The sequence below is a fragment of the Chinchilla lanigera genome, unplaced genomic scaffold (assembly GCF_000276665.1).
Source record: "Chinchilla lanigera isolate Chin_1 unplaced genomic scaffold, ChiLan1.0 scaffold00049, whole genome shotgun sequence".
Lineage (NCBI taxonomy): Eukaryota > Metazoa > Chordata > Mammalia > Rodentia > Chinchillidae > Chinchilla > Chinchilla lanigera.
In genome coordinates this window covers 3,195,834-3,208,442 of record NW_004955450.1, presented here as the reverse complement: position 1 = coordinate 3,208,442, position 12,609 = coordinate 3,195,834, and the positions used below count along the sequence as shown (strand labels likewise).

Here is a 12,609-nt window from a genome sequence, read left to right as displayed (position 1 = left end):
TGTCTTGAGGCGCTAGCCCTGGAATGAGCAAACCATGTTATGTTCCTATGAAGCTCTGCCAGCTTCCTTTCCATTACAGTAACAAAGATTGTTTGAAGAGCAGCAGTGGTAGGAGCTCACAGCCCTGAAACAGCACCTTGACTACTTACAGGAGTTATGCCGACGACGGAAGCTTTTGGACTGACTCAAGGGCTCCACATGCCTGTCCACATAGCTCTTGGAGCACTGCTGCTGCTGGGGAGAAACGGCAACATCCTGACTCTTCACATCTGTCCTCTTAGGGATGTTCTGAGGGGCACTGCTGGAAGAAGTCGGCTTCTTGACCAACTTGCCTGTGCCATTCTGATTGATACCCACTTGGTATCCAACAGCAGAGGGACCTAATTCTGTCTGATGAGGGTCTCCAAAGTGGTGGCTGTCTCCAGGACCTGGTATCTCCAGTATTTTTAGTTCTGTGATATCACCTGCCCTGAAATACACAAGAGTCCAAGACTTAAAATTGCAATAATGAAAAAGATGAAAGTAGGATCAACAGCAAACAGCTACCCCTTTGCAAAACTGCATTTCTGTGAGCTATGAGAGGTAAACACTAAGGATGGTGGTGGAGCACTTAAAGAGAGGGCTTAGTAACTAACATTCAACTCACACAGCACTGGTCTTAAAGACACTATTGTCAATAACAAAGCTACCGGGGCTGGGGATTTAGCTCAACGGCAAAGCGCCTGCCTGGCAAGCGCAAGATCATGAGTTCGGTTCCCGGTACCGGAGAAAAACCAAAAAAAAAAAAAAAAAAAAAGCTACATTATCACCTTAGATTTTCAGAATCCCTAACAGCTTTTTTTTTTATTCATTCACTTACCTGCTCAGTGAACAGGCATAAAAAAGAGTACACAGGGCTGGGGATTTAGCTCAGCGGCAAAAGCGCCTGCCTGGCAAGCGCAAGGTCGTGAGTTCGGTTCCCGGTACCGGAGAAAAACAAAACAAAAAAAAAAAACAAAAAAAACAAAAACAAAAACAAAAAAAAAGAGTACACACTCTGGGGGAAAAGCCTTATGCTAAGAACAGAATATATAAAGATAAAAATCAGTATATGTCAACAAGAAACTCACAGTCTGGTTAGTGGAAAAGACAAGTACATAATCAAGTGTTAAATGCTACAAGAGATGTGAGCGTAAGGTCCTAGAGAGCCTAAAAGTAAAATGACTAAACTAATTTGGTAGATTCAACACATAAGGTAAGTCTGAGGGTAGGGGTCAGAGGGATAACAGCTGGCCAAGTGGAGGATGGTGGGGAGAAAAGTAATTACAAGCAGAGGCTCTGAGTCCGGAGAAACCTGAAAATGTGAGGACATGGAAATGCTACAGCGTTATGAAGGGAAGGAAGCTTATAAAGGGTCATCAGGAACTGAGGGTTCAGAGGTAACCAGGGGGCAGATTCTGGCAATGATAGATTTTTCTTGAGAGGAAGGTGAAGACAGGGGTGACCATTCAGGAGACCAGGCAAGCAACAAGAGACAAACCAGTTAAATGCCAATAAAAAAGGGAGAGGGGAGGACGGGCCACAGGATCTGGTGATTAAGTGAAATGAGGATTAAAGAGAAAGAACAGTTTATTATGACCCCTAAATTCCAAACTTTGGTAAAGTCACCAGTAATGGATAGACCTCTAAAGAAGAAACCCGAAAACCTTGAATTTAAGATATCCTGTAAAATATTCAACTGGAAATTACCAGTAGACAATAAAAGCACACAGAACTCAGACAACATGCCTAAACTGAAGATAAAAATGTAGGTCACATTAATATATAAGAAGGTACACATGAAGCTGAACTATTTCAGGAAGATGATAACATTAGAAAAAAGGTAAAGGACAGATTAAAAAATGAAGACACAAAAAGGCTGAAGGCGGACTGTTTTGCTGACAGGAACTGTGGCCACAAAGGTAAGGGAAATGACAGAGCCATACCTAGTACAAAAGCAAGATGGGGGAGGGGGTTTTCATGAAGGAGGCCTCAAAATGTTAGAATGCAGAAAGGTAATATGAAAACTGAAGAAACAAGACACTGAAAAGATATCCAAGGAGGCAGACAATGACAGCATTTAACCCATGGACACAGGAATATGTCCACAGAGACTAGAGTAGGTCAGCAGTAAGAATGACTATGCCCACAGAAAGGTTAAACTGGGTGTGCATAGGGAAGGAACTGTTCAGAAGAATCAAAACAGCTCCTGCCTGATAGCCTTTCTTTACGCATGTTAAAATGGGTTAGCTGTCTGCCAAACAGACTGACACACACCTGTAACCATAGCTACACAAGTAGGCAGATCGCAAATTCAAGCCCAACATGGGCAACTCAGTGAGATGCTGTCTGAAAAATTAAAAAAAGATAGGGATAAAGCTCAGTGATAGAGCACCCTGAGTTCTAACCCAAGTACTACAAGGAAAAAAAAAGTAAATTTGAGGGCCAGGGATATAGCTCAGCAGCACAAGCACCTGCCTGGCAAGTGCAAGGTCCTGAGTTCAATTCCTGGTACCAAAAAAGGAAACAAACAAACAAACTTGAAATCAACTGGCAGATACTCAGAAAAGGCCATTGAGAATGGAGAAAAAAACAAAACAAAAAAGATTTTTGGAACTAAGGACTTTAGTTACTGGTTACAGTGTGTTTCTAGAAATAAATTATAATGTGTACAAATCTACAAAGACAGACACATTTATACAGGTGAAAAAATTAATAAGGACTTTCAATGTGTAAAAGCACAATGAAACAGAACTGAGCAATAAAATGAAAACTATAGGTATTGCTTCTCAACCTTTTGGCTAAGATCAAGTAAAAACTATAGGCAAAAGCTTATGCTAAACTTAAATCATGTACAAGTGCATTCTTGAACCAGAGGTAAGAAGAGGTTTACAGTGGGGCATGGTGGTACATTCCTGTAATCCTAGCTACTTGAGAAACTAGAGAAGGTGCTTCTTAAGTTCAAGGTCAGCCTTGGCAAGTTAGCAAGCTCCTATCCTAAAGTTTTTTTAAAAGTACTGGGGGTATAGCTCAGTGGTAGAGCACCCTGGGTTCAATCCCCAGTACCACAGAATGAAAAAAAGTTTTACAAACAAGTTTTACCTGAGTTCTCAGCTGAAAGCTAATTAGAACACAAGGTCTCTGCTGCCCTGGTTTAAGACTCAATTCTACAAAATCTCACACCTGACAAGACTATTTTCAAAAGCAGCTTCATCCAAGAGAATCAGACTTCTTCAAGCACCACTGACCCCTAGGCTTGACTTAGAGGAGTCAAGACTCTTACCTGAAGGTGACTTCAGGCACAAGACACTTCACTCCATTGTGGAAAGGCCGGGTAAGGGAAATGGTCTGGCTGACCTGGTCCACCGCTGACACTCTTCCTTGGTAGACACCCAAGCTGTCTCCACAGTTGATGGACACAATACTGCCCAGCCAATCTGTAGCCATGTTTCAGATGTGAGACACTGTGAAAGAGGGGAACCACAAAATGCACCTTGAAGAACAGACATCTATAATTAAACTCAGAAAACATTATGTCAGATTCTATACCAGGTGTTTCTTAATACATATTCTACCACATTCTTAACTGAGGTAATAAAGTATTAAGGGCTGGGTGTGGTGGCAGAGGCCTATAATCCCAGCACTTGGGAGGCTGAGGTAGGAGGATTGTTGTGAGTTCGAGACCAGCCTGGGCTGCAAAGTGAGCTCAAGGCCAGCCTGAACTGCATAGCGAGACCTTGTCTCAAAAATACCAAAAAATACATAAATAAATAAAAGCATTAAAAAAAAAAACCTTTCTCATGAATATGCATATTAATAAGCAATATTACTTAATAGCAAAGATTTTGTAATGCTTTAAACACAAATTAAAGGTAACACTGACCAGTTGGGCATGGTGGCTACTGGGGAGGCTAAGGCAGGAGGATCACAAGTTCAATATCAGCCTGGGTGATTTAGCAAGATCCTGTCTCAAAATGAAAAAACAGAAAGGACTGGGGATGTAGCTCAATGCTTTCAAAAAGAATATGTGGTCAATAAATAATGTTAATGATAAATTCTGAACTCAAAAAGAAGTCAACTGGCCAGGCATGGCGGCGCACACCTGTAATCCCAGCACTCAGGAGGCTGAGGCAGGAGGACTGTTGCGAGTTCAAGGCCAGCATAGACTACAAAGTCAGCTCAACGCCAGCCTAAACTGCATAGTGAGACCCTGTCTCAAAAAGATAAAAAAAAGTCAACTGAAGACACAAAAGAATATGACACCTAACAACTGCAGAATACACTCTTTTGTAGTCCACATGGAACATTCAGCAACATACAGGGGCCCTTAAATAAGCATGAATAAATTTTAAAGGACCAAAATCACAGAGTATATTCTGTCTACAATTAAATTTGAAATTAGACACTGGCACAGTAGTGCATGCCTGTAATCCCAGCAACTCAGAAGGCTAGAGCAGGACTAAAAGTTCAAGGCTAGCCTGGGCAACTTAACAAGTCCTTATCTCAGAATTAAAAATAAAAAGGGCAGAGGGTATAGGAGAGTGATAAAGCACTTGGATTCAACCTCAGGTACTGAAAAAAATTGGTAACTAAGATATTTAGAATATTCCAAATATTTGAAAACTGGGCTGGGGATATAGCTCAGTGGCATAAGTGCCTGCCTGCTGGCACAAGGTCCTGAGTTTGATTCCCATATCCCCCCACCCCCAAAAATGAACCAAATATTTGAAAATCAAGGGACTGGGGATATAGCTCAGCAACACAGCACCTGCCTGGCAAGCACGAGGTTGTGAGTTCGATTCTCAGTACCAAAAAAAAAAAACTGAAAATTAAGCAAGAGACTTCTAAATAATATCAGTCAAAGAAGAAATCAAAAGGGAGCAGGACACAGTGGTGGCATGCCTACAATCACAGCACTCAGAAGGCTGAGGCAGGAGGATCGCCACCAGTGCATATGTAGTGAGTTCGAGGCTAGCGTGAAATACATAGGGAGACTTTGTTTCAGAAAACAAACCAACAAACAAAGATGTTATCATGAATTCCTCATCAAAATACCAGCCAGTACGCTAACAATACATAAAAAGAATGATACACACCATGAGATGAGGTTTAATCCAAGAATGCAATGCTGCCTCAATATTAGAAATCAAATCAATGTAATCTACCATATTAACATCGCTAAAGTTAAAAAAAATGTCAAACGATCCCAGCAACTGAAGCAAATAAGCATGTGACAAAAGTCAACACCCACTTAAAAACAAAAAACTCAGATGCATGCCAGTAATCCCAGTCCCTGGAAGCTGAAGCAGAAGGATCCTACATCTAAGTCCTACCTGGGCAACTTAGCCAGATGCTGTTTGAAAATAAAAAATAAAAGGGACTTTGGGATGTAGCTTAGTGGTAAAATGCCTCTGGTTTGGTCCTCAGTACTACACACACACACAAACACACACAAAGGCCAGGCGTGGTTGCTGCACACCTATAACCTCAGCACTGAGGCTAAGCCAAGATTGCTGCCAAGTTTGAGGCCAGCCAGGGCTACATAGTGAGTTCAGGGCCGGCCTGGACTACATAGCAAGACCCTATCTCCAAAAACACACACACACACCCCAAATCTTAGAAAAATGAAAATAAAGGGGAACTTCCTTGATTTGATAAACAGTATATAAATACACCCTATAGGTACTATTATGCTCAATGGTAAGACTGCTTTCCCTTTAAGCTCAGAAACAGGCCAAGGATGTCCACTCTCATCATTTTTATTCAACACAGCACCGGGTGCTCTTGCAATAAGGCAAAAATAAATAAATAAATAGAAAGATAGACAGATAAATAAATAAATAAATAAATAGCATACTGCTTGGAAAGGAAAAAACAAAACTGTCCCTATTTTCAAACGATGCAATTAGCAATGAAAACATGGACACTGAAATTTAAAAACACAATACTATTTACAGTTGCTTTTAAAAAGAAATACTAGGACTAAAAAAAAAAAAAAAAGAAATACTAGGACTAAACCCAACAAACCATATATAGGATTCTTAGCTGAAAACTCTATATAACATTGACCAAAAATGTCAATGTTAAATACATAGGCATATCATATTCATGGACTGATTCAACATAGTAACTAATCAGTTCTCCCCACATTGCTATATAGAATTAATGCAATCCTTGCTATATAGAATTAATCAAAATCCTAGCACAATTTGTTGTAGGTATAGACAAGATCATTCTAAAATTTATATACTTGACTTTGGACTTATTATATAGCTACGGTGACCAAAAATATGTAGTAATGGTGAAGGAACAGATCGTATAGATCAATGAATACAACAGAAAACCCTGAAGTATATCAATATGCCCAACTGATTTTTCACAAAGTACAAAAAAACAATGTAATGGGGACAGCAGAGCTTTTACAACAAAGTATGGGAACAAATGGATGTCCATCAGCAGTTCATCTCCCAAAAACACACTCAACCTAAGTCTCATACCTCGTACAAAAATATATTCAAACTGGACTTAAGAATATAAACTATCAACCAGGTGTGGTGGCGTGCGCCTGTAATTCCAGCACTAGAGTTGAGGCAGGAGGATTACTGTGAGTTCCAGGGCAGCCTGCACTACATAGTGAACTCTAGGCCAGCCTGCACTATGTAGTGAACTCAAAGCTAGCCTAAACTACACAGTGAAATACTGTCTCAAAAAAAAAGAAAAGAAAAAGATTTTTAAAAAAAGAATGTAAAATGTCAAATTCTAAAACTATTGGAAAAAAAAATAAGTAAGTGAAACCTTAGGATCCAGGATCAGAATTAAGAGCATCTCAGACTTGACACCAAAAGCTCAATTTACATGCTGGGGATGTAGCTCAGCAAGCAGCACAGCACCTGCCCAGCAAGCATGAGGTCGTGAGTTCAATTCCCAATACCAAAAAAAAAAAAACCTCAATTTACAAAAAAAACAAACGACCAATTGTACTTACTGAAAATTAAAAATTTCTATTCTCCCAAAGATGTGTTAAAAGAATTAAAAGATTGGTAGAAAATGTCTGCAAGTCACATACCTGACCAAAAAAAACTAGTATCTACAACAGACACAGGACATGCAAAACTTAACTGTGAAAAAAATCAACCAATCCAATCAGAAAATAGGCAGAATACATGAAAAGCCGTTTCACCAAAAAGGATATACAGATAACAATTAAACACATTTTTAAAATTCTGCATCATTCACTATTAAGGAACTGCAATTATTAAAACCACATTATATATTTTTCAAAATGGCTAAAATAGTGACATCGTCAAGTACCATCAAGAATATGTTAAAAACTGCCTACAATCCCAGCACTTGGGAGGCTGAGACAGGAGGATCATTGTGAGCTCAAGGCCAGCCTGGGCTGCAAAGTAAGTTCAAAGCCAGCCTGAACAAATAGTGAAACTGCGTCTCAAAAAAAAAAAAAAAAAAAAAAAAAAAAAGACAAAAATAAATAAATAAATAAAGCATGCATCTACTATATGACCCAAAAATTGTACTCCTCCTGATCATTTAACTCAAAGAAAGGAAGACTTAAATTCACACAAAAAGCTGGGGACAAATTTTTATATCAGGCTTACTCATAATAGCCACAAACTAGAAAACAACCTAGATGACCTTTCACAAGTAAACAATTACAAACTGGTATATGCATACTAGGAGAGGGAAAAGTGAAAAGCTAATCTCCAAAGGTTACATTCTATATGATTATATTTATGTAACATTCTTGAAATGACAGTTATGGAAATGGAGAGGAGATCCATGGCTCCAGCAGTGAAGGAGATCTTGAAGTTAAGAGGGAAGAAAACATAACTTTAAAAGTGCAGCAGGGGGCTGGGGATTTACCTCAGCAGCAAAGCGCCTGCCTGGCAAGGGCGAGGTCGTGAGTTCGATTGCTGGTACCGGAAGAAAAACGAAAAAAAAAAAAAAAACATAAAGAAAGTGCAGAAGGCGGGGCATGGTGGCGCACACCTGTAATCCCTGCACTTGGGAGGCTGAGGCAGGAAAATTGCTCCAAGTTGGAGACCAGCCTGGCCTGCAAAGTGAGTTCAAGTTCACCCTGAACTACACAGGAAAAAAAAAAGTGCAAAAGAAGCAGGGCCTAGTGGCACACACCCATAATCCCAGCCCTTGGAAGGCAGAAGCAAGAGGATCACCATGAGTTTGAGGCCAGCCTGAGCTATATAGTGAGACCCTGTATCCAAAACCAAAAAATAAAATATGGAAGAAGGGATCTCTGTGGTGATGAAAATGTAGTGCATCTTGACTATAGCAATGTTGATATCCTAATGGTGATACTGTACTCTACAGTTTTATAAGACATTACAAATGGGGAAACTATATAGTATATATACAATCCCTTTGTACTGTTTCTTACAACTCTATGCAAATCTACAACTATCTCAAAACATTTAATTAAAGTCTCTACCACATATTATCAAAACAACAGGAAATCATATATGATTATATCAGTAAATGCAGGAAGGCAATTTAAAAAATTCAATACTCATTCATGATACTAAAAAAGTGAGAGAGGCCCAGCATTTACAAAACAATTACAGCTACCATCGTACTTAATGATGAATTAATAAATTCTCTCCCCCAAAAACTGAGGATGAGGTGAGGGTGTCCACTTTTACCACTTCTTCTATTCAACTTATACTGGAGGTTCTATCCAATGAAATAAAACAAGAAAAGGAAATAAAAAGCACAAATATTAGAAAAGTAAAACCATGTTTGCAATATAATTGTAGAAAATCCTAAAGAACGTGAACACACACACATACACACATACAAATGCTACTAGACTAAATAAATTAGCAAGATCACAGGATACACCATTAATATAGAAAAACCAACTGTATTCTATGTAATACCAAAAAACTGAAAATAAAACTATTTATAATAGTATTTAAAACATTAAATCTTATTAACTAAATCTAATGAAAAGATTGCAAGAACTCTAACTGCCAAAAGATTGCTAAAAAAAAAATTAAAGCTCTAAGTAAATGGATGTTCACAGGCTGAGCACTTAATGTTCTCAATTCTTTCAAATGGATCAATGGGTCAAATACCAATCAAAACATCACTCAAGGGGCTGGGGTGTGTGTAGTTCATATGCAATATGTGACAGACCATGGGATCAACCCCCATAACCTCCCAAAAAAATCCCAGCTAACATTTTTAGACAAACTGAAAAATGGATTCTAAAATATATATAGACTATAACATGAGCTAAGATAAGTAATATCACCAAGAATGAAAAATGGGATAGCGGAACTGGAAGAGGGAGGGAGGAAGGGAGGGGGAAAGGGGTTAAAAAAGAAACATGCTATAATATGTACATGTAACGATTCCTCAAGAAGATTGTAAACTACATGGACTACAAATATGTACAAATAAAATTTAATTTTTGTTAAATAAAATAAGCTTTCAAGACAGTGAACACATTAAAAAATAAATAAAATATATACAAAAATGCAAAGTACCAAGAATAACCAAAACAACTATGAAAATGAAAAAAAGTAGAAAACACTATCATATGTCAAGTTTTACTTCACAGCTATAGAAACCAGCCAGGCATGGTGATGCACACCTGTAATCCCAGTACTCAGAAGGCTGAGACAGGGAGATCACAAGTTCGAGCTGAGCTTGAACTATACAGTGAGTTTAAGGCCAGCCTGGACTACACAGCGAGTCTGTCTCAAAAAAAAAAGCTATAGAAATCAAGATACTCCCCTCTCATTATTCCCCAGACACAATGGCCTTACTACATCTCAAACGCATGAAGCTTGTTGAATCATAGGCAGCTAAGTCACACAGAAATTAATATATAGTCAGAGAAGCCGGGTGTGGTGGCGCACACTGGTAATTCCAGCATTCGGGAAGCTGAGACAGGAAGATTACTGGTGGTTTGAGGCCAGCCTGGGCTACAAAGTGAGTTCAAGGACAACCTGAACTATAGTGAAACTCTATCTCAAGATTAAAATAAGTCAGAGATAAACAGTAAGTCAGCACAAAAAATAAAGACATCAGAATTGTGGCTGGAGGTGCATGAAGATACAGTGGCTAGGCCCATATGACTCCCTAAGGAATAAACAGCAAATTAAATTATACTGTAATTAGTACCACCTGGTCCAGAAAGTCTACCTAGGCATCAGTAGCCCAGGTGGGTTACCAGAGCATATGGAGCAGTCCCTCCCCAAAAATGCCTTCGTTCTTTCCATGTACCCTTGCTATTTGACTCATTTCCCTATTGCAGTGATGATGAACCTTTTCTACATGAGTGCCCAAACTGCAACCCAAAACACACTTATTTATCACAAAGTGGCAACACTCCAATTAAACCTGAATACTGAGGTTTTTGTTTAGAAAAAAACAACTCATACATTAACATCTTTTGTCTTAAAGACACAGTAACACATTTCACAGGTTCAGCACCACTGCCCTATTGGATCAATGGCTATACTTGTGATCCTATCAGTTGACTGTAGTTTGACCCATGTTGTACCCACTGTGACTTTGCTGTATAAATTACCCTTGACAAAGGGCCTCAGAGGCCATCCCTTCGGGACTCTTCTTCAAACTCCAGGAGCTCCTCTCCTCATTTCCAATAAAACTCTCATAACCTCTTCCTTTGGTTCACAATTTCATTCTTCAATTGTGGTTGTAAAACCACAAACTCAACACATTTAACATCAGGTCAGGAGTTAGGTTTCTCCTGTATCAGTTCCTCCACAACTTTGAACTGGGTAGTATTTACAGAACATTCTCCCTAGTCTATGAATAGATAGTTTCATCTTGTCTTTCTTCTGTTAAAATGTTACAACCTCAAAGAGGCTTTCTCTGGCTACCCAATGTAACGAGACTATTCACCATCATTTTTCAAAACTTCTCCTTCTGGTATGACTGCAAAACAAATCATCATGCAAATTATGTATGTTTGTTTATATTGTGTCACCCACAAGGATAAGGCAAAGAAACTTGTCTGTCTTCAGCCAATAGTTGTTCTTACAAGGAGCCAGGTGTGGTGGTGCACTCCTGTAATCCCAATACTCAGGAGGCTGAGGCAGGAGAATTCCCATGAGTTCCAGGCAAAGGCAAGCTGAAGGCCAGCCTGCACTACATAGGGGGACCTTGTCTCGAAACAAAACAAAAAAAAAGTGCCTTCAACAGAAGAATTCAGTATTTATTAAGAGAGTGAATCAGACATAATGTGACAGACGTTAATCGCTCAAAGGCTACAATACAGTAAGTCCCTGATTTACAAACATGTTCTGTTCCTGAATATTTGTAAGTCAGATTCATTAGTAATCTGACAAAGTGGGTCTTATAAAGTACACCTGTGAAAGTTCACAGCCTGAATATTCCTATTTCAGGGACTTACTGTGTTTAAAAATATCACTAAATCCCTTAACTCTTCTTGAAAATGGTTCCACAAATATACTTAAAGGACACTCTGCAAAACCCTATGTAAGATAAGAAATCTAACACTCCCCTACTCACAGAAGTCAGGAAATAACTAGTACATAAATATAAACACACACGTTTAGCACAAAGTGAAACAGGTTCAGTGTTTTCCATGAAAAAAACGAAATAAAAAAGCATGTCAAACAGTTTCAGATATTAATTTCAGACATAAACATCTACATAGTCTGAAAGAAGGAAAAAGGACCAAATCCAACAGAGTGGATCAAAACAAACACATACTCCTATAGTAATACAGAAATACAAAGCTCAAAATAGCCTGCTTTAGAGATCAAACTAGTTCTCTAGTGATCTAAGAAACAAGTATCAACAAACTATGCAAACAAAACAGAAAATAAATAATGTACTAGCAGGCTCATTCACAGGATTTTTCTTTTGTGTATTTTATTATGGAAAATTTCTTTTTTTTTATTATGGAAAATTTCAACCATACACAAAGGCATGGTCAGAACAGCAAAATAAACCTCATGTATACATCACTGAATTGCAGCAATTAACAAAATGTCTTTAAGAATTTAAGAGGGGCCAGGGATAGAGCTCAGTGGCACAAGTGCCTGCCTGGCAAGCACAAGGTCATGAGTTCAACTGCCAGTACCAAAAAAAAAAAAAAAAAAAAAAGAGAATTTAAGAGCTCAGGTGAATTTCCCATGCTACACAACTTTCACAATAAGGATGGTAAAAAGGCACAACATAAATACAGTTTAGGCTTACTTTCCCTTCCTGAACAGCCTTTGCCTAATTAATGTTACAAAAACATAAATTTCCTCCCCTATCATTTATAACCCAACATACTTTAATGTTTAATTTAGATGAAAAATGAAAAGCTGTAGTAAGAATCAAAACGATTGAAGAAGCCAGGCCTGGTGGCGCATGCCTGTAATACCGGCACTTGGGAAGCAGAGGCAGGAGGATTACCCAAAGTTTGAGGCCAGCTGGTCTATACTGACTTCAAGGCCAGTGAGCTCCTGTCTCAAAAAACAACAACAAAAGAGAGAAAATTAACCAGGTAAATGGGGTTTTAATTCTCCATTCAACACATATCTTTAAAATCTTAATGTTGTACATTCC

The 12,609-nt window shown here is 38.7% G+C and overlaps 1 protein-coding gene across 2 annotated transcripts in view; it reads right to left on the bottom strand.

Moving 5' to 3' along the window:
* The window catches only part of Edc3 (enhancer of mRNA decapping 3), a 56,784-nt gene that overhangs the window by 41,491 nt on the left and 2,684 nt on the right, over window positions 1-12,609 (bottom strand). For both annotated transcript variants that reach the window (XM_005393549.2, XM_005393548.2), the window contains exons 2-3: window positions 3,302-3,482; window positions 150-469 (exon numbers count right to left, since the gene is read on the bottom strand). In XM_005393549.2, coding sequence (XP_005393606.1) covers window positions 150-469; window positions 3,302-3,465 — 484 coding nt within the window. In that variant the 5' untranslated portion in view covers window positions 3,466-3,482. The remainder of the gene's footprint in view (window positions 1-149; window positions 470-3,301; window positions 3,483-12,609) is intronic.